At 45.1% G+C, this 21,977-nt stretch overlaps 1 protein-coding gene across 2 annotated transcripts in view; it reads left to right on the top strand.

The window, feature by feature from the left end:
- Positions 1 to 21,977, top strand: part of RCAN2 (regulator of calcineurin 2) — a 174,918-nt gene that overhangs the window by 126,034 nt on the left and 26,907 nt on the right. For both annotated transcript variants that reach the window (XM_040348440.1, XM_040348441.1), the window contains exon 3: positions 837 to 1,008. In XM_040348440.1, the coding sequence (XP_040204374.1) occupies positions 837 to 1,008 (172 nt within the window). The remainder of the gene's footprint in view (positions 1 to 836; positions 1,009 to 21,977) is intronic.

Below are 21,977 nucleotides of genomic sequence, written 5' to 3'. Positions count from 1 at the left end.
TGGCAGACACTTCGGACAATTTTGACAAATTTTTGGGACCATTGTCATTTTCACAGCAAAAAGTGCTATAAAAATGCACTGATTACTGTGAAAATTACAATTGCAGTTTAGGAGTTAACCACTAGGGGGCACTGTAGGGGTTACGTGTGACCTCATGTGTGTTTCTAACTATAGGGGGGCGGGGCTGGACGTGTGATGTCATTGACTGTGTTTCCCTATATCAGGAAACAGACGATCAATGACACTGCCACAGTGTTTACACACACCTCTCCTCGTTCTTCAGCTCCGGTGACCGATCGCGGGACACCGGCGGCGATCGGGTCCCGCGGGCGCGGTCACGGAGCTTAGAACCAGGTCGCGAGCGCACCACCGGTGGCGCGCTCGCGAAACCATGGCTGGGCCTAAAAAGACACGTAAAGGTACGTGATTGTGCCCAGCCGTGCCATTCTGCCGACGTATATCGGCGTGAAGGGGTCCTTAAGTGGTTGAACTATTAGTGCATAGAAATATTTGCATAATTGTCTCTTCTGATCTGGTAATAGCAGCATAGACATGGACGGGACATGTGGCTGAGACATTCTCTCTCTCTCCATTTCCCCCTTCCAGGATCTTTTCCCAACAACTTCAGAGTCAGAAAGTGACATACATAACATTGCATTACAGTGTGACACTATTTAACATTAGAGGGTAGTAGAGATCCTTACAATCTGTTTCCCTATTACATCCAGTGATCGTCTTTCATTTTGTAATCGAGACCAAAAGGGAACAAATAAGAGCAATACTTTGTAAAGTTTTACATACACTTTAATATAAATGATTTAATTTTCCATATACAGGTGCAAACAACAGAGACAGGCGGAGACAAACTACATCTGGCTCCCCCACAGCCATCTAAACAGTTCCTCATCTCACCTCCCGTGTCACCTCCCGTTGGCTGGCAGCCCATAGATGACGCCACACCAGTAATTAATTACGACCTTCTTTATGCAGTGGCCAAGCTTGGCCCAGGTAAGGACCCTTTCACATCTAACAGGATGTCTATTATATGCAGCTTGGGCTGTTCATGTTTTCACCTATGTTTGCAACATGATGTGCAACAGATGTGTTCATATAAAGGGATGTCAACATTCTAAATCAAAGAGAGGAACTTATTTACAGTATTGGGACTTTCTAGGTACAAAAACATAAATCTTTCCAAAAAGTCAATACAGTTGAACTTTGGATTACGAGCATAACCTGTTCCAGGAGTATGCTTGTAATCCAAAGTACTTGCATATCAAAGCGAGTTTTCCCATTGAAGTCAATGGAAACGAAAATAATTTGTTCCGCATTGACTTCAATGTGATGCAATACCGAATGCGGCCTGAGGTGGGGGGCGCCAGAGAGTGACGAAAATGTCTGAAAAGGCCCGAGGACACTTCAGCTTGTTCCCTGCGCCCCCGTACCTCAGGTCAAATAAGGTACTGCAGGCCAATGTTCTGCTTTTTTTGGCTCCTGAGCCCCCGTACCTCTGGCCAAATGAGGTGCTGCAGGCCTATTTTCGGCTCTGCTCTGCTTCTGTGCCCCCGTACCTCAGGCCAAATGAGGTACTGCAGGCCTATTAAGCTTGAATTCTGCTCGTCTTGCGAGTCAACACTCGCAAACCGAGTCAGAATTAAAAAAAAAAGTTGCTCGCAAATCAAAATGCTCTCAAACCAAGTTACTCTTAAACCGAGGTTCCACTGTATAAAACTTCCTCGCTCACCAAGCCTTTTCTGGAACTTTTTGTTTACAAGTTTAAATTTTGTCTTTTTTTTACTAGAAAATTACTTAGAACCCCCAAACAGTATATATATATTTTTTTTTTTAGCAGAGATCCTAAAGAAAAAAATGGCGATTGTTGCAATATTTTATGTCACACTGTATTTGCACAGCGGTCTTTCAAACACAATTTCTTGTGGGGGAAAATGCACATTAATGAATAAAAAAAAAAACCACAATAGTTACTTCTGTTTTTTTGTATAATGTGAAAGATGATGTTACGCCGAATACATAGATACCTAACATGCCACTTTTTAAAATTGCGCACGCTCGTGGGATAGCAACAAACTACGGTACTTAAAAATTCATAGGCAACATTTCAGTTTTTTTACACGTTACCTATTTAGAGTTACAGAGAAGGTCTTGCACTAGAATTATTGATCTCGCTCTAACGATCACGGCAATTCCTCACATGTGTGATATGACCACCGTTTACATATGCAGACGTGACTTACATATACGTTCGCTTTTGCGTGCTAGCATGGAGGAATGGGGTGCTTTATTTATTTTTTTATTATTTATTTGACTTTTTATTTTTACACTGTCCCCTTTTTTTAAATCACTTTTATTCCTATTACTAGGAATGTAAACATCCCTTGTAATAGAAGTGAGCACGACATGTCCTCTTTATTTCGAGATCTGGGGTCAAAAAGACCCCAGATCACTCATTTACTTTTAAAAGCAAAAAAAAAAGTGCCTTTATGCTAGTGAACCGGATGTGACATCAGAGGTCACTCCAGTCCTCCAAGGGCATAGAGCTGAGTAGGGGCCATCTTGTCCTCACATCCTGTCCAACAAACAGCCGCATTGGATTGCTTCCAGGTTTTACTGATGGCTCTGGTAAGCCCGGAAACTACCAGGAAGTGGTGGGGGCACCTCTCCCACCACTTCTAATGCCTTGTACACACGATCGGAATTTCCGATGGGAAAAGTCCGTCAGAATTTTTTCCGACTGTGTGTGTCCCCCTTAGGAGTTTTTCCATCGGAAATTCCGACGGACTTAGAAAGAGAAGATGTTCTCTTTTTTTCCTGATGAAAAAAAATTCTATCGGAAATTCCATTCGTCTGTATGGAACTCCGACGGAGAAAAAAAACACACATGCTCAGAATCAAGTCGACGCATGCTCGGAAGCATTGAACTTCATTTTTCTCGGTTCGTCGTAGTGTTGTACGTTACCGTGTTTTGGACGGTCGGAATTTGGTGTGACAGTGTGTATGCAAGACAGCTTGAACGGAAATCCGTCGGAGTTTATCCAGATGGAAATTCCGATCGTGTGTACGGGGCATCAAAGTGATCCTGTGGCGAATTCGCCCATTAGACCACTTTTATCCGACACGGAATCATCCATAGTAAATGGCAGCTACCTGCTGCTATAACACCAGTATTAACCGTCAAAGTGATGGTGTCCTTTTACTATGGGCCGGTTTGCAATTGGTTAATAACAGAAGCTGGCATACACTTCGTTTTGCATTATTATCATTACCTTCATATGAACCTCACCGTTTGCATAAGATATGATTATCACCATAATCAAAATGATGCTAGTTTTCTATGTCACTTTATGATGACAGCACAGTATTATCTCAACCTTTGTCATTTTAATTTTTACTGACAATCATCTCTTATGTAAATGGTGTGCAATTGGAGGTACTAATAATAATGAATACAAAAAGAAGTGTTTACCAGCTTTTTTTATACAGGGTTTTATAATGATCGCTTAATAAAATGTGAAAGTTCTAACTCTTTGTGAAAGATTTATAGTTTTGTACCTAGAAAGTCCCAATGTCCGTGCTCGTCTTGATACTCCAAGTGGGATAATCCATGGACAATAAATAGTTTATGGTTGCACTAGCTTCTCAGTGCTATTTGTGCTGTTTCTAAGGCAGGGATCTTCAAACTACGGCCCTCCAGCTGTTACGGAACTACACATCCCATGAGGCACTGTAAAACTCTGATGCCGCGTACACACGATCATTTTTCGGCATGTAAAAAACGACATTTTTCGGCATGTAGAAAAAACAAAGTTTTTCCAACTTCATCTTTAAAATGACGTTGCCCACACACGATCGTTAACAAAAAATGCTCTAGCAAAGCGCAGTGACGTCCAACACGTACGACGGCACTATAAAGGGGAAGTTCCATTCGGATGGCGCCACCCTTTGGGCTGCTTTAGCTGATTCCTATTAGTAAAAGACGATTCGCACTTTTCTGTCTGTTACAGCGTGATGAATGTGCTTACTCCATTACGAACGCTAGTTTTAACCAGAACGAGCGCTCCCGTCTCATAACTTGCTTCTGAGCATGCGCGGGTTTTTAACGTCGTTTTAGCCCACACACGATCATTTTTTACAACCCGAAAAACGACATTGTTTAAAACGACGTTAAAAAATGCAGCATGTTCGAATTTTTTTTTTTGTCGTTTTTCAGAACCCGAAAAATTATGTGAAGCCCACACACGATCATTTTAAATGACATTTTTTTTAAACGTCGTTTTTTACATGCCGAAAATGATCGTTTGTACGCGGCATGACATTCACAGACATGACTTAGCATGATGGGAATTAGGGTTGTCCCGATACGACTTTTTTAGGACTGAGTACAAGTACCGATACTTTTTTTCAAGTACTCGCCGATACCGAATACCGATACTTTTTTTTAAATGTGTCCCCAAATGCAGCCATGTCCCCCCACAAATGCAGCCATGTCCCCCTACAAATGCAGCCATGTCCCCCCCATATGCAGCCATGTCCCCCCTATATGCAGCCATGTCCCCCCCATATGCAGCCATGTCCCCCCCATATCCAGTCATGTCCCCCCATATGCAGCCATGTCCCCCCCATATCCAGCCATGTCTCCTCCATATGCAGCCATGTCCCCCCCATATCCAGTCATGTCCCCCCATATGCAGCCATGTCTCCCCCCATATCCAGCCATGTCTCCCCCCCATATGCAGCCATGTCTCCCCCCCATATGCAGCCATGTCTCCCCCCCCATATGCAGCCATGTCTCCCCCCCATATGCAGCCATGTCTCCCCCCATATGCAGCCATGTCTCCCCCCATATCCAGCCATGTCTCCCCCCCATATCCAGCCATGTCCCCCCCATATCCAGCCATGTCCCCCCATATGCAGCCATGTCCCCCCCATGCAGCCATGTCTCCCCCCATATCCAGCCATGTCCCCCATTTGCATCCATGTCCCCCCCCATATCCAGCCATGTCCCCCATATGCAGCCATGTCTCCCCCCATATCCAGCCATGTCCCCCATATGCAGCCATGTCCCCCTTACCTGCATCCCCGCTGCCGCCAACTGGTTAATACCAGTTGGCGGAGACACCCCACATACCAATAACCTAACCTTGGGTTGCCCTTCTCATATCTAGTACAAGTACTCCCACAAATACTCGGAATCGGTCCCGATACCGATACTAGTATCGGTATCGGGACAACCCTAATGGGAATTGTAGTTTCTGAAAAACTGGAGGGCCATAGTTTGAGGACCCCTGTTCTAAGGCAAACCAGCATCTGTTATCTGTAAAAGTTGCACATAATGTCCGTGTTTCTTAGGGAGTGTAAAACTGACAGTTAAAGCAGACCTTTACCCTTTCACATGATCGGACCTGTCAGTTTTGACGGCGGACGTGAACGGCCATGCAGTCCTATGAAGCGGCGCATGTCAGCGGAGACATGTCCGCTGACATCCGATCCGCCAAAATCGGACGAATGGCGATACGTCCTCATCCGTCATCCGCTCCATGCAGTCCTATGAAGCGGCGCATGTCAGCGGAGACATGTCCGCTGACATCCGATCCGCCAAAATCGGACGAATGGCGATACGTCCTCATCCGTCCATGGCGGATCGGGTTAGATCTGATGAAAACGGACATCTTTTGTTTGTTTATTTTTTGTGGTTGAACTGGATGGACTTGTCTTTTTTCAACCTGACTAACTATGTAACTATGTAACATGCTGTCCGTTTTCATCAGATCTCCCCATAGGAGGCAGCGGCGTTGCACAAGCCCCTACCCGCTCAGTCAGCAGAGAGGGACTTGTCATCCGCCGGCTCAGCGGAGATCAACGGAGAGATCTCCTGATGAGCCGGCGGGAGCAGGCGGACTCCGTGTGGAAGAGGCCTTACTAGACCCACTGATTCACTGTCACTAAATCCCTTGATCTCCTCCAATCTTCACAGTGGTTTCTTCCTCAAACTCTAAATACCTCTCAAGCTTCACCCTCACTGGCCTTCTCGGTCCCTAGCCTGACACACAAGTCTGCTCTGCAAGCATCACCTCTGCTGGCTCGGTCCCTGACTTGACTTCTACTGAAGTTTCCCAATTCTTCACCGTCTCCGGTTGGTGAGAATGCTGCTCTGGTACTTGCCTCAGTTACTCACTGTGGTCCCTGGTAATAAGGCGGATAGTCCCTTACTGGCGACAGCTTCCCTTCTACCTCCGACCATGTCAGGTTCTCCGGCTGGCAAAACCGTCACTTCTTGTTGGACTGCAAGCCGCAATCCCAACCCTGCGCTGCTCTTGCTTCTGGATAGGCCCTCAGACAGCCTAGCAGCCAGATGTGCCTGGGATAGGCCCGATCTCTGGCCTAGCAGCCCAGGAAGTACAACACACGTCCACCCAGACAGCCGTCCAGGTGGCACAGAACATAGATCACCTGACTCCACCCGAATATATAGGCTCTCCCAGCAGGCCAAGGGATTCAAGAAAACCCCTGCCCATTGGCGGAGACACCCCACATACCAATAACCTAACCTTGGGTTGCCCTTCTCATATCTAGTACCACCAAGTGACTGGCCACCTAGTGGTAGAAGAGAAAAGTGCAACAAGACCAAACTTAGGGAGAAATCAGTAGATCTCTAACAATAAACCAGGATAACTACTCCTGGCAAGTAAATTTGTGAGGAGCAACCCTGCCTAAACTCCAGGGTGCTACATCTGTGATCTCAACCAAGCTGTCAAACAATCAAATGGGTGGTGTCATAACTGATCACATGTGCAGCATCGTGGTAGTTGCAGATCAAACAGAAGCCGCTTCCTTGGCTGTAAAGGATAGGAGAGTTTAATTCTGATTTAAGGCTGTCAGCAGATCGGCCTCTACAAATTCAGCAGTGTCTAAAAATGGAGAGCCACTGGGCATGTGCAGAGCAGGGTGAGGCAGTGAATTACTGGATTTTTTTAAAGTATAGACACTTATTTTTAATGTTTTACATAGCTATACCTGCAAATGGGGCCAGGCTGAAGTGATCTAGCAGGACTTAAAGCAAACGTAAAGGTAAAAATTATAAAACAATAAATAAATAACAAAAATGTGTACACTAACCTGCCTAGCACTGCAAACCTCCTCTTCTCGGGTCTCCCACCGGCACTCCTTGCCCCTCCTCTCTGTCCAGTGAAGTGGCTTCCCATGGGGGCTCTCGTGCATACTCACTTCCAAGCCCCGCTGCTGTGTCCATTGACAAAGACATTGGGACTTAGCCCCGCCCACCGCTCCCTCGTTACTGGCTTTGATTGACAGCACTGGGAGCCAATGGCTCCCGGTGCCCTAGCAAAGCCAGTTTGACCCAGAAGGGAAGGGCAGAGCTGCAGAAGTGCGCAGTGCTGGATCCAATGAGAGCTCAGGTAAGGGGGGGGGTGTGCTGCAGCCACTTAATGACACTTTCTGCAGCTTTGGGGTGGCCACAGATGGATCGAAATTCGACCAGTTCAGCAGAGATTGGCTGAATTTTGATCCACCTGTGGCCACTTCCGCTCGACAGAAGTCGATGAATAGAGTGGGCTTGTTGGAAATGTTTTCACGATCAGTGGCTGCAGCCATTGATTATTGTATTCTGGCAAAGGAGAGTTCATGCTGTTAGAACAAAACCAGCAGGGAGGTTTATACTATCCAACTCAAATGTGTGAATGGAGAATTTTTTTTCAGCCCCCTGGTTGAACGCTGTTGTAACGCAGGTCAGTGACCAGATCTGAAAATAGTCACTCTCCCCCACCTTGGGTCTTTATGCCCCATGTTGGCATGTAGGGTGACCACGTGTCCCGGATTGCCAGGGACAGTCCCGCATTTTGCAGGTCTGTCCTGGACAAGTTCATTCCAGGACAATACAGTGTCCCGGAATGAAACTGACACAGCCACCCCCTGGGCCAATCTGATGTCCCCAAAAAAGGCCACCATATCACAGCTTTACTCACTGACAGTACTTGCTCTGGCCGGGAATGCCTGGAGGAGCACAATCCCCGCCCCCTGCTTGTGATTGGAGAAATCTTAAATCCCACCTCTTTAACCAATCACTGTGCTGTGATTCCTTACAGCTCAAGCTGATTTTTGGGAAGGGGGGGTGTCCCTGAATGGTAGTTTAAAAATGTGGTCACCCTATTGGCATGGTGTCCACCGTAACGTGTGCTGTGGTAGATCAGTGGAGGATTGGCCATAAGAGGAATTACTTTGACGCAGTTGGTCAGCTTAAACATGTATTGCAATATACAGTATGTGAACTAAATATCCCTATTTTTCATTGCAAAGTTTGCTGGAAAGGGTGTAGCAGTGTGCAGTGGGTCCATCCAGAATTTGTAATGTTAAATTAACGACATCGGAAACACAGGTTGCAAACACAGTGGGCCAGATTCACAAAGAGATACGACGGTGAATCTCCTGATACGCCGTCGTATCTCTGAGTTCTGGATCTATGTGCCTGATTCATAGAATCGGGTTCCGCATAGATCTCCCTAAGATCCGACAGGTGTAAGTGACTTACACCGTCGGATCTTAGGCTGCAATCTCACGCTGTCCGCTAGGTGGCTAGGTGTTTGTATACGCGAGGAATATGCAAATGAGGAGTTACGCCGATTCAGAAACGAACGACGCATGCTCAGAATCATTGAACTTCATTTTTCTCGACTCGTCGTAGTGTTGTACATCACCACTGTAACGGTCAGGGGTTAACACGGTTTACGATTTCCCATTCCACCAACCCAAAACAGCTTATCCGACACTCCGACAATCCAGCAGACACGATCCATAAGAATTCCCCAGAAGGACAAGACACACAGCTCTGTCTCTGGTTCAAACGAATGAATGCTTTAATGGTAAACTCTCAGATTTTTATACAGTTAGAAAGCATGCTGCAGTAATTACAGGGACAATGAAACTATGCACCCACAACATCACACAAAGGGGTGCTCAATACACATTCCGTTTCTGTGACTTTCTGGCACCGAATCTACAGGAGTTAATTACTACAGCTGACAAGTCACATTCCACATCTATTATCAATAGTATTTTCACACAAAACAGTGTCATTAGCATACACAATGAAAGATCTTAGGAGCAGACGTAATTAGCACAATGGACAACAGAATGCAATCACAGCAAGCCCCATCACTACAGCCAGGTGGACTTAATTAGCATCTCAACAGTCTATGTTACACATTGAATGAGTCACTCTATTGACCTGTTGAGGTCAGAATAAACAACCTGTAATATTCCAAGATATCCTGCCATACATGAATTATCATTAATGTCCCATCTCATGTAATTCATGATATCATTTCTCAGTCATCCTATGCCCCTACTGGACATAGGATGACCCTAGACCGTTCTTGACGTTCTGAATTTCCGAGAACATTTGTGTGACCGTGTGTATGCAACACAAGTTTGAGCCAACATTCCGTTGGAAAAAAATCCACTGTATTCTTGTCGTGTGAATTCCGATCGTGTGAAGTGTAGTATCTCAGTGCATGTATTCCCTTATACCCGCACTACCTTTGGTGCAATGCAGTGCGATTTTAGCCCATTCAATATAAATAGGGCTCAAATTACAATGCACTGAATTGCATGTGAATTTAACAGGAATGCACAGAGCATTTCTGTGGGATTCATAGCGTGCTTAGGTCATAAGGATCAGGGTTCCATTGAGAGACGTCTACAGATATCCATAGATATATGACCAGCACTTGATCTGTTCAGAGATTTGTCTCCCTATTATACCTAAGACCTTCACAAACAGCTTCAGGCTAATGCCCCGTACACACGACCGTTTTTCTCCCATCGGAAAAACTGCGATGAGAGCTTTTTGTCGGGAATGCCGACCGTGTGTATGATCCATCTGACTTTTTCCCACAGGAAAACTGCCGGAAAAAAAAGAGACCAGGATCTCTTTTTTCTCGTCAGGAAAAAATCTTAGCGTGAAAACCGTTCGTCTGTATGCTTTTCCGACAGGAAAAAAAACACGCATGCTTGGAAACAATTTGACGCATGCTCAGAGGCATAGAACTTAATTTTGTCGGCTCGTCGTAGTCTTTTACGTCACCGCGTTCTTGGCAGTCAAAAGTTCACCGGACTTTTGTGTGACCGTGTGTATGCAAGGCAGGCTTAAAAGGAATTCCGTCAGGAAAACCATTGTTTTTTTTTTTGGCGGGAAAACCGGTCGTGTGTACGGGGCATAACTGATTTTGGGGGAATTTCCTACCGTACTATAAGTTTTCCCAGGTTAGTTGTGATAACTAATCTGACGTTGGCTTTGCTGTGTGGGTTTTTGAAGTCCCTTGATATAATGTTTTGTGGATTGAAGAGGAACATAATTAATTTGCAGTGATCATTAGTCATAAACCGAAGCCCCCGGGCTCTATGTGCAAGATTCTCCGTTCATTCTCCTTTTACAGAATGTATTCCATGAGTCAGAAATACGTCAGACATAGCAAGGGCCACACTGATATGTCACTGAGTGCATCATATCTGTGCTCAGCCGTCTGAGGAGATTTGTGTAGATATACTGTACATGTACAGTAACAGAAGCTGGGGGCATCCTCTAGCTCTTCAGCAGAGGAAGGTTCCAAGTTCTGGCATGCCCTGTTATCTCTGATGCCACAAGCTTGTTTCTAAAATCTCTGTTAAGGTTCTTATTTATCCAGGTCATACTATAGCTAGTAGTGGTTAGTCACAATAAACTGGATGTGTTCTGCAATATTAAGTTATATATATAAAGTTTGCTGTCTAGGGGACCTACGGCCAGGGAGCACCGATTTTTCAAAGCGGGGCACCCCTTCTTTTTTTTTTTAAAGTGTATTTCGTGCGTGTACTCGAGAAAGGAGCCGGACTGCAGGAGTTGGGAGTAGGCCTGCCACCTTTCTCCATGCCCCGGGTGGCAATGGTGGGTGTGTGAGGGGGTCCTCCCACACAGCCCGCCCTACCTGCTCCGCTTTGAAGCCCAACGGGGCAGAGGGACTCCCTATAAGGGAGTTAGAGGATCTAGCCCGCTCAACCAGCCCCGTTAGTCCTTCGCCTCTCTTTTTAGAGACCGCGTGGTCAAAGTGCGTGCATGTTAACCCAATTTCGAGTGCGTGTAAGTGTAGTGGTTTTTGTGGGAGGGGGGTGGGCGTACTAAGTGCAGGCTTACCTCGCATAGCACACCCACCGGGAGCCGGGCTGAGACCACCAAACTCAATTCACATGTAGCTGAGACCGGGATCCGAACCCCTAGCTGCAGAGGTGAATGGCTTGTCAGCGCAGTCTAGTCATGGACACAGTGAGACATGGGCACAGTGAGGCTCAGTGAGGCATGGGCACAGTGAGGCATGGGCACAGTGAGGCATGGACACAGTGAGGCATGGGCACAGTGAGGCATGCACATGGACACAGTGAGGCACAGTGAGGCATGCAGATGGACACCCTAGGCTTATACTTGAGTCAGTAATTTTTCCCATTTTTTTGTGGTAAAATTAGGTGCCTCGGCTTATATTTGGGTCAGCTTATACTCGAGTATATACGGTAATTGTATTATACATTAAAGCGGGGTTCCGGGCATAATTTATTTTTTTGCAAGCTAAAATTAATCACATTAAATAGTCCCTGAAAATGTAATAGAGAAGAGATTAAACAAACAACAAAAAAAAAAAATAGTCCCTGAAACATATTAATAGCTCCCCAATCGTTCCAGAAATCACTTGCCTTATATCCTCCAGCTCATGTTGTGGCCGTATCCATCATATGTGTGGGCATGTGAAGCCCAGTTCCTTTTTCTTCCTGGTTTTCAGGGAGAGGTGCATGCTGGGTAACCAGCATGTACCTCTCATTCTCGCGAATGCGCAGTAGAACGGCACTCGTATCGCTGTTAGTTTGGATTGTTGCCATGACGACAGGTGACGACGGAGGAACGTCCTGCCCCGTTATGACAACAAAGATCTCGCACATGCACAGTTAAATGGCGCTAGCACTGTAATGCCCACAGACTCCTGGGAAATGGTGACACTCATTTCCCAGGAGGCAATGGGGTCTTAGGACAGGAAGTAGAACCACTGCTGCGAACTAGGAACTAGGCAGATTACGAAATCTGCCTAGTAGCAGCCAGATAAAAGTGAGTAAAAAAAAGTTTTATTTATTTATTGTTTTACCTTAACCACTTAACCACCAGCCGCCGTCATATAACGGCGGCAAGGTGGTTGCTTAACTGGGGGTCGCCGTTATTTAACGGCGCCCACCAGAAGCAGTAATGCGCGCCGCCTCGGGCGCGCACACTGAAAATTCTGTGCGCGCCGGGTCTATGAGACCCGGCGCTACACAGATCTCGGTAACTGACCGACAACCGCGGTCTTTTACCATGTGATCGCGCCGTCCAATGACGGCGCGATCACAGGTAAACAAACCGGCGTCATTTGATGACGCCGGTTCCTCCCTCCTCTCGCTGTACCGATCGGTACAGTGTGAGAGGAGAGCGCGGATGGCAGCAGCAGTGTGGGATGGATCTGTGACTATTGCAGTCACAGATCCATCCATCCCTGCTCAGCCATCCCTGCATTAACCCCTGCAATACTCTGCCTTCCCTGTGCAATACTCTGCATTAACCCCCTGCAATACTCTTCCTTCCCTGTGCAATACTCTGCATTAACCCCCTGAGATACTCTTCCTTCCCTGTGCAATACTCTGCATTAACCCCCTGCAATACTCTTCCTTCCCTGTGCAATACTCTGCATTAACCCCTGCAATACTCTGCCTTCCCTGCGCAATACTCTGCAATGCTCTGCCTTCCCTGCGCAATTACTCTGCAATACCCCCTGCGCAATAATCTGCAATACCCCCCGCGCAATACTCTGCAATACCCCCCGCGCAATACTCTGCAATACCCCCGCGCAATACTCTGCAATACCCCCGCGCAATACTCTGCAATACCCCCCACACAATACTCTGCAATACCCCCGCACCATACTCTGCAATACCCCCGCACCAATACTTTGCAATACCCCCCGCACAATACTCTGCAATACCCCCCGCACAATACTCTGCAATACCCCCGCACAATACTCTGCAATACCCCCCGCACAATACTCTGCAATACCCTCCACACAATACTCTGCAATACCCCCCACACAATACTCTGCAATACCCCCCACACAATACTCTGCAATACCCCCGCACCATACTCTGCAATACCCCCGCACCAATACTTTGCAATACCCCGGCCAATACTTTGCAATACCCAGGCCAATACTTTGCAATACCCCGGCCAATACTTTGCAATACCCCAACACCAATACTCTGCAATACCCCAACACCAATACTTTGCAATACCCCAACACCAATACTTTGCAATACCCCGGCCAATACTCTGCAATACCCAGAAAAAAATGTGTTTTAACCACTTCCCGCCCACGTCATATGAGGTCCTTGACTTGTGCAGGGATATCTAAATGATGCCTGCAGCTACAGGCATCATTCAGATATCATTTTTTTCAGCCAGCGATTCCCTACACCATAAGAACGATCATGGCGGCTGTTCCGCCTCTTGATCGTTCTTACGGGAGGCAAAAGTGGACGTCCCCACTCCCTTCGCCCTCCGGTGCTTCTTCTGACTCAACGCTGCGATCGAAGCCAGGATCGTTTTTTTTTTGTTGTTTTTTTTCAGGCTTCCCAGCCTAGAGGTGAGATGTGGGGTCTTATTGACCCCATATCTCACTGTAAAGAGGACCTGTCATGCTATATTCCTATTACAAGGGATGTTTACATTCCTTGTAATTGGAATAAAAGTGATCAAAACATTTATTTTTGGGGAAAAACATGTCAAACTAAAATAAATAAAGTAAAATGAACAATAAAAATAAAAAAAAAATATTTAAAGCGCCCCTGTTCCCGCGTGCTCGTATACAGAAGCGAATGTGTACGTAAGTCCCGCCCACATATGAAAACGGTGTTCAAACCACACATGTGGGGTATCGCTGCGAACGTTAGAGCGAGAGCAATCATTTTGGCCCTAGACCTCCTCTGTAACTAAAAACATGTAACCAGTAAAAACATTTAAAACGTCGCCTATGGGGATTTTTAAGTAGCGAAGTTTGGCGCCATTCCACAAGCGTGTGCAATATTGAAGGGTGACATGTTGGGTATCTATTTACTCGGCGTAACTTCATCTTTCATATTATGCAAAAACATTGGGCTAACTTTAATGTTTTTTTTTTTTTAAAAAGCACAAAACTGTTTTATTTCCCAAAAAAATGCGTTCGAAAATTGCTGTGCAAATACCATGCGCGATAAAAAGTTGCAACGACCGCCATTGTATTCTCTAGGGTCTTTGCTAAAAAAGCATATATAATGTTTTGGGGTTCTATGTAATTTTCTAGCAAATAAATGATGATTTTTACATGTAGGAGAGGAATGTCAGAATTGGTCTGGGTGTTCCAGAACGCCTGATGGTGCTCCCTGCATGTCGGGCCTCTGTATGTGGCCACGCTGTGTAAAAGTCTCACACATGTGGTATCGCCATACTCGGGAGGAATAGCAGAATGTGTTTTGGGGTGTATTTTGTGGTATGAATATGCTGTGTGTGAGAAATAACCTGCTAATATGAAACTTTTGTGGAAAAAAAATAAAAATAAAAAAAAACTTGATTTTGCAAAGAATTGTGGGAAAAAATTACAACTTCAAAAAACTCACCATGCCTCTTTCTAAATACCTTGGAATGTCTTCTTTCCAAAAAGGGGTCATTTAGGGGGTATTTGTACTTTTCTGGCATGTTAGGGTCTCAAGAAATGAGAGAGGCTGTCAGTACATCAGATGTGATCAAATTGATCAATTTTCAGTAATTGGTACCATAGCTTGTAGACCCTATAACTTTCACCCAGACTAAATAATAACCCAATTTTTTTTTTTTAACCAAAGATATGTAGCAGTATACATTTTAGGCCAAATTTATGAAGAAAAATTCATTTTTTGCAAAATGTTATAATAGAAATGAAAAAAAAATCATTTTTTTACAAAATTTTCGTTCTTTTTTCATTATTAGCGGAAAAAATAAAAACCGCAGAGGTGATCAAGTACCACCAAAAGAAAGCTCTATTTGTGGGAAAAAAAGGACAAAAATTTCATTTGGTTACAGTGTTGTATGACTGAGTTATTGTCATTCAAAATGTGAGAGCACCGAAAGCTGAAAATTGGTCTGGTTATTAAGGGTGTTTAAGTGCCCAGTTGTCAAGTGGTTAAAGGCAAGCTGTTAATAGAAAGTACATTTTTAGTGTAGAACTCCGCTTTAAGAACGGGATGGTTCAATAAACGTTGATAAATTCTATTCTTGGACAATCCACATCTGCACTGGCACATTCCAAGGCGATTGGATCAAGATGACTGTGGAATGCTGTGGAATGTTTTTGACACTCATTAGAGTTTAAGAAACTGCCTGAAATATCTTTAGCATTACAGAACAAGTCTGATTGAATGTGACCAACTACAAGTGGTAAAGTCAGTACGACTTTGGCTTTCTGACATGCTGCCACTGTTCTTAATCTACAGCTAGGCTGGTGCAGGGTACAGTGATGCCTACGTACAGTCCCTTGAAAAAGTATTCATACCCCTTGAAATTTTCCACATTTTGCCATGTTACAACCAAAATTGTAAATGGATTTTATTGGGATTTTGTGTGATAGACCAACACAAAGTGGCGCATAATTGTGAAGTAGAAGGAAAAGGATAAATGGTTTTCAAAATGCTTTATAAATAAATATGTGAAAAGTGTGGGGGTGCATTTGTTTTCAACCAAGTCAATACTTTGTAGAACCACCTTTCACTGCAATTACAGCTGCAGGTCTTTTTGGGGATGTCTCTTTGAGCTTTGCACATCAAGAGAGTGACATTTCTGCCCATTCTTCTTTGCAAAATATCTCAAGCTCTGTCAGATTGAATAGAGAGCGTCTGTGAACAGAAATTTTCAAGTCTTGCCACAGATTCTCAATTGGATTTAGGTCTGGACTTTGACTGGGCCATTCTAACACATGAATATGCTTTGATCTAAACCATTCCATTGTAGCTCTGGCTGTATGTTAACCACTTAAGGACCCCTTTAACGCCGATATTCGTCGGCAGAATGGCACGGCTGGGCACATCCATGTACATGTACGTGGCTCTTTAAGCCCAGCCGTGGCGCCGCGGGCACGTGCACGCGACCCGGTCCGAAGCTCTGTGGCCGCGGGACTCGCGGACCTGATCGCCGCTGGAGTCCCGCGATCGGTCCCCGGAGCTGAAGAACGGGAAAAGCTGTGTGTAAACACAGCTGCCTCGTTTTTCACTGTGGCGCTGTCATCGATCGTGTGTTCCCTTTTATAGAGAACCACAATCGATGATGTCACACCTACAGCCACACCCCCCTACAGTTAGAAACACAAATGAGGTCATACATAACCCCATCAGCACCCCCTTGTGGTTAACTCCCAAACTGCAACTGTCATTTTCACAGTAAACAATGCATTTCAAATGCATTTTTTGCTGTGAAAATGACAATGGTCCCAAAAATGTGTCAAAATTGTCAGAAGTGTCCGCCATAATGTCGCAGTCACGAAAAAAATCGCTGATCGCCACCATTAGTAGTAAAAAAAAATTAATTTATAAAAATGCAATAAAACTATCCCCTTTTTTGTAAACGCTATAAATTTTGCGCAAACCAATCGATAAACGCTTATTGCAATTTTTTTTACCAAAAATAGGTAGAAGAATACGTATCGGCCTAAACTGAGGAAAAAAAAATATGTTTCATATATTTTTGGGGATATTTATTATAGAAAAAAGTAAAAAATATTGTTTTTTTTTCAAAATTGTCGCTCTGTTTTTGTTTATAGCGCAAAAAATAAAAACCGCAGAGGTGATCAAATACCACCAAAAGAAAGCTCTATTTGTGGGAAAAAAAGGACGCCAATTTTGTTTGGGAGCCACGTCGCACGACCGCGCAATTGTCAGTTAAAGCGACGCAGTGCCGAATCTCAAAAACTGGCTGGGTCCTTTAGCTGCCTACAGGTCCGGGTCTTAAGTGGTTGAGGTGGTTGTCCTGCTGGAAGGTGAACCTCTGCCCCAGTCTCAAGTCTTCTGCATACTCTTAACAGGTTTTCCTCTAAGATTGCCCTGTATTTGGCTCCATCCATCTTCCCATCAACTCTGACCAGCTTCTCTGTCCCTGCTGAAGAAAAGCATCCATACAACAGGATGCTGCCACCACCATGTTTCACGGTGGGCATGGTGTATTTATGGTGATGTGCAGTGTTAGTTTTTAGGCCAAAAAGTTAAATTTTTGTCTCATCTGACCAGAACACCTTCCACGTGTTTGCTGTGTCTCCCACATGACTTCTCGCAAACTGCAAACAGGACTTCTTATGGCTTTCTTCTTGCCACTCTTCCAAAAAGGCCAGATTTGTGGAGTGCACGATTAATAGTTGTCCTGTGGACAGATTTTCTCACCTGAGCTGTGGATCTCTCCAGAGTTACCATGGGCCTCTTGGCTGCTTCTTTGATTAATGCTCTCCTTCCCGGCCTATAAGTTTAGGTGGACGGCCATTTCTTGGTAGGTTTGCAGTTGTGCCATACTCTTTCCATTTTTGGATGGCGGATTGAACAGTGCTCTGTGAGATGTTCAAAGCTTGGGATCTTTTTTATAAACGTAACCTGCTTTAAACTTCTTCACAACTCTATCACTGACCTGTCTGGTGTTTTCCTTGGCCTTCATGATGCTGTTTGTTCATTACGGGTCTCTAACAAACCTCTGAGGGCTTCACAGAACAGTATTTATACTGAGATTAAATTACACACAGGTGGACTCTATTAGGTGACTTCTGAAGGCAGAGTATTAGAGTAAAGGGGGTTGAATACAAATGTATGCCAAACTTTTCAGGTATTTATTTGTAATTTTCCTTGCACTTCACAATTATGTGTTGGTCTGTCACATAAAATCCCAACAAAATACATAATTATGTTTTTGGCTGTAACATGACAAAATTTTCAAGGCATTGTACATGGTAACTCTTGTATCCATTAGCTATTCTCCCCCCTGTCCTCCTGAATAGCAAAGGCACTGGCAGGGAATCATATTTGCAGATCCAGGAGGTATTGAGGTTAATTTCCCCAAAAAATTGCTTCTGAGGCCCCGTACACACAACCGAGTTTCTCGGCAGAATTTAGCCAGAAACTCGATCGGAGCTGTATTCTGCTGAGAAACCCGGTTGTGTGTACACTTTTGGCCGAGGAAACCGACGAGGAACTCGTCGAGCCAAATAGAGAACATGTTCTCTATTTCCTCGCTAGTCAATGGGGAAACATGGCTCGCCGAGATCCTCGGCAGCTTCACAAGGAACTCGATGAGCAAAACGATGTGTTTTGCCCGTCGAGTTTCTCGGACGTGTGTACGGGGCCTCAGACTTGAAAACGGGTTATTATAGGGACTCTTTAATGCCTCGTACACACTGATGGACCGTTTTCATCAGTCAAAACCGATCGTGTGTGGGCCCCATAGGTTATTTAACCATAGGTTAAAAAAAAGCCAACTTGCTTTAAATTTAACCAATGGGTCCTAACCGATAGGTCAAAACCGATCGTTAGTAGGCTCAACCACCGTTAAAAATCCACGCATGCTCAGAATCAAGTCGACGCATGCTTGGAAGCATTGAACTTCGTTTTTTTCAGCACGTCGTTGTGTTTTACGTCACTGCGTTCTGACACGATCAGTTATTTAACCTATGGTGTGTAGGCGTGACGGACCATCAGTCAGCTTCATCGGTTAACCTAAGACAACGGTCCTTCAGACCTCTGTCCTCTGGTTAACCTATCGTGTGTACGAGGCCTAAGTTATCCATTAAGAGCAAAGTGATACAGTCAAATCCAAGCCCAAACCCACTAATACTCACCTTCATCTCTTTCCTCCAACTCTCTGTTCTTCCTCTGTCCTAGCCCTGAATAAGGCCTGTATGAGATGAAAATAGAGCTTACACCGGATTAATGAAGTGTCACCATCTTCACAGGACATCCCAAGCACTGCCTCATGGGAGGAGGTCACATGGTCCCCATAGCTAGACACTCAAAGCCCCGTCTGGTTTTAATGAAGGATGTAAAATTAGAGGAATAGTGAAAATAGGACCATACCATCCACGCGAGTCGGTATGACTCTGTTCTGCCTTCCTTGTCTTCCTTGAGGGCAGGAGTCGGCACAATTTTCCAGATGGTCAATTCTGTCCATTTCACAAGCCCATTCAGCCAGCGACGGCGGTTCAGTTTGCCGCCAATGTCTGGCTTTTAGTCAACACACATTTACATTTTTATTATCAATTTTCTATGATGTCACCTTAATACGCCCCCTCTCATTAATGTTCTCTGAGTTCATGACGACACAGAGCGTCATGTGCAGATACAATTACCAGGCATTGTAATCATTTATGTATACAGTCACACATATTTATTTTTGTCTGCTGCCTCGGGTCTGGAAAAACCTACTCGTCATGGAAGCCGCTATGCGGCCGTACGAAGCATAAAATCATATGTTCAGATTCTAGATGTCAGAGAGAGAAATGAAGATACAAGGTTGTATGACCTAGGTATTCAGCCTCTGATTTACATACTTTGACAGGTCATGTCGCTTTATACACCATTTATTTGCCAAGTCTTTAAAGTTTGCTAAAGAGTTCCTCATTTTTAAATGCAGAGCCAATCAAAATTCACTTTGCTGAAGGCAGGCCAAGATGGATGCTGATTGGTTGCTGCAGTTTATTCCACTTAAAGGCTAAGTTGACCTGGACAGACTTTAGGTCATGACACAGGAAGGAGATGACCAACTGAGGGTTGATGATGCAGGGTGTGTGCTAATGAGGTCAGCTGGTCAACTCCTTCCTGTGTCATGACCTAAAGTCTGACCAGGAAGTAAGGCAGAAGTAATCAAGCAGTAGGAAAAGAGTGAGGTAAGCCTGCGTAGAATTTTGCTGTCAGAAATGTCAGATGAAGCCTGCACACGGTCGGAATACTTACCTTCTGTTCACCTCTCACTCCATTAGTCTGCCGGAGATTGTACTTCCCTTCTGTTCAACCCTCACTCCATTAGTCTGCTGGAGATTGTACTTACCATCTGTTCACCTCTCACTCCATTAGTCTGCCGGAGATTGTACTTACCTTCTGTTCACCCCTCACGCCATTAGTCTACTGGATATTGTACTTACCTTCTGTTCACCCCTCACTCCATTCGTCTGCTGGAGATAGTACTTACCTTTCGTTCACCCCTCACTCCAATAGTCTGCTATAGATTGTACTTGCCTTCGGTTCACCCCTCACTCCATTAGCCTACTGGATATTGTACTTACCTTCTGTTCACCCCTCACTCCATTAGTCTGCTGGAGATTGTACTTACCTTCTGTTCACCTCTCACTCCATTAGTCTGCTGGAGATAGTACTTACCTTTCCTTCACCCCTCACTCCAATAGTCTGCTATAGATTGTACTTACCTTTGGTTCACCCCTCACTCCATTAGTCTACTGGATATTGTACTTACCTTCTGTTCACCCCTCACTCCATTAGTCTACTGGATATTGTACTTACCTTCTGTGCACCCCTCACTCCATTCTCCATGCTGGAGATTGTACTTACCTTCTGTGCACCCCTCACTCCATTCTCCATGCTGGAGATTGTACTTACCTTCTGTTCACCCCTCACTCCATTAGTCTGCCGGAGATTGTACTTACCTTCTGTGCACCCCTCACTCCATTCTCCATTCTGGAGATTGTACTTACCTTCTGTGCACCCCTCACTCCATTCTCCATGCTGGAGAAATGTAAATTTGAAAACGGAAATATTTTGTTTAAAAAAATGTTTTTGCATGTTGATGGGGAGAACCACAGAAGGCAAAATGTAAGCATCTGAAACCTCAGCTCTAAACCAGGACTATAGGGGCACTTTGCCGGTAACTATGTACACAGTAAGCTGCGTTGTACTGTATCTTTCCACTTAATCAGAAGCCACCGCAGGATGACTAATAGCATGGCATTGAGTTTAACAGCACAAGCTGCAGGAGTCCTTTTGTTAGCGCAGTACAGTCACAGATGTCAGTTTGCCTGCGGTAAAGTCCTGGCCGCAGTTTCCATAGTGACAGTTAACTCCACAATGTACCAAAACCCTTTGCAGAATTCCATTGACAAGACAAAGCTATGGACCCCCGGACATTGCACTTTGGGTGATGGCAAAGCTTAGCAGACCGAGTAGAACAGAAATTGTGCCGTATAAAGGATCCCCTGGGAAGATTGTAATCATTTACCAGAGAGTGCGTCCAACTGCCAAGAGAGTTATCATCAGAAGGCTGAGACCATTGGAAAACTATTGAGTACTTCCAGTAATCACACATATTGGGATATTATTGTAAAACGTCCCTCAAAGTAAAGTTTGCTGTCGTATTATCTATTTCTTTGACAAGTAAAGGCTCGGTCACACCAGCTCCATTGGGCTGCGTTGGGCAGCGTTGCCCAGTGTAATCCCAACACAGGCATGGGTACCGTACTTGCCTTATGTCTTAGGCCCCGTACACACGAGAGGATCGATCCGCTGAAATTGATCCGCGGATCGGTTTCAGCGGATAGATCCGCTGGTGTGTACGATCCAGCGGATATTTATCCGCGGATATATTTCGGGCCGACCGATTTCCAGCGGATAAAAATTTCTTAGCATGCTAAGAAATCTATCCGCTGGAATCGGCTCCAGCGGATCGATCCGGTGGTCTGTACAGACTCACCGGATCGATCCGTCCGAACCCATCCCTCGCATGTGTCGTAATGATTCGACGCATGCGTGGATATCCTTATATGACAGCGTCGCGCACGTCGCCGCGTCATCATCGCGGCGACGGCGCGACACGTCACCGCGGACGGAATTCCGCGGGGATTTTGATCTCCTTGCTT

The sequence above is a fragment of the Rana temporaria genome, chromosome 4, assembly GCF_905171775.1.
Source record: "Rana temporaria chromosome 4, aRanTem1.1, whole genome shotgun sequence".
Lineage (NCBI taxonomy): Eukaryota > Metazoa > Chordata > Amphibia > Anura > Ranidae > Rana > Rana temporaria.
Note: the sequence above shows the minus strand (reverse complement) of the source record. Positions and strands in the feature narration are given on the sequence as shown.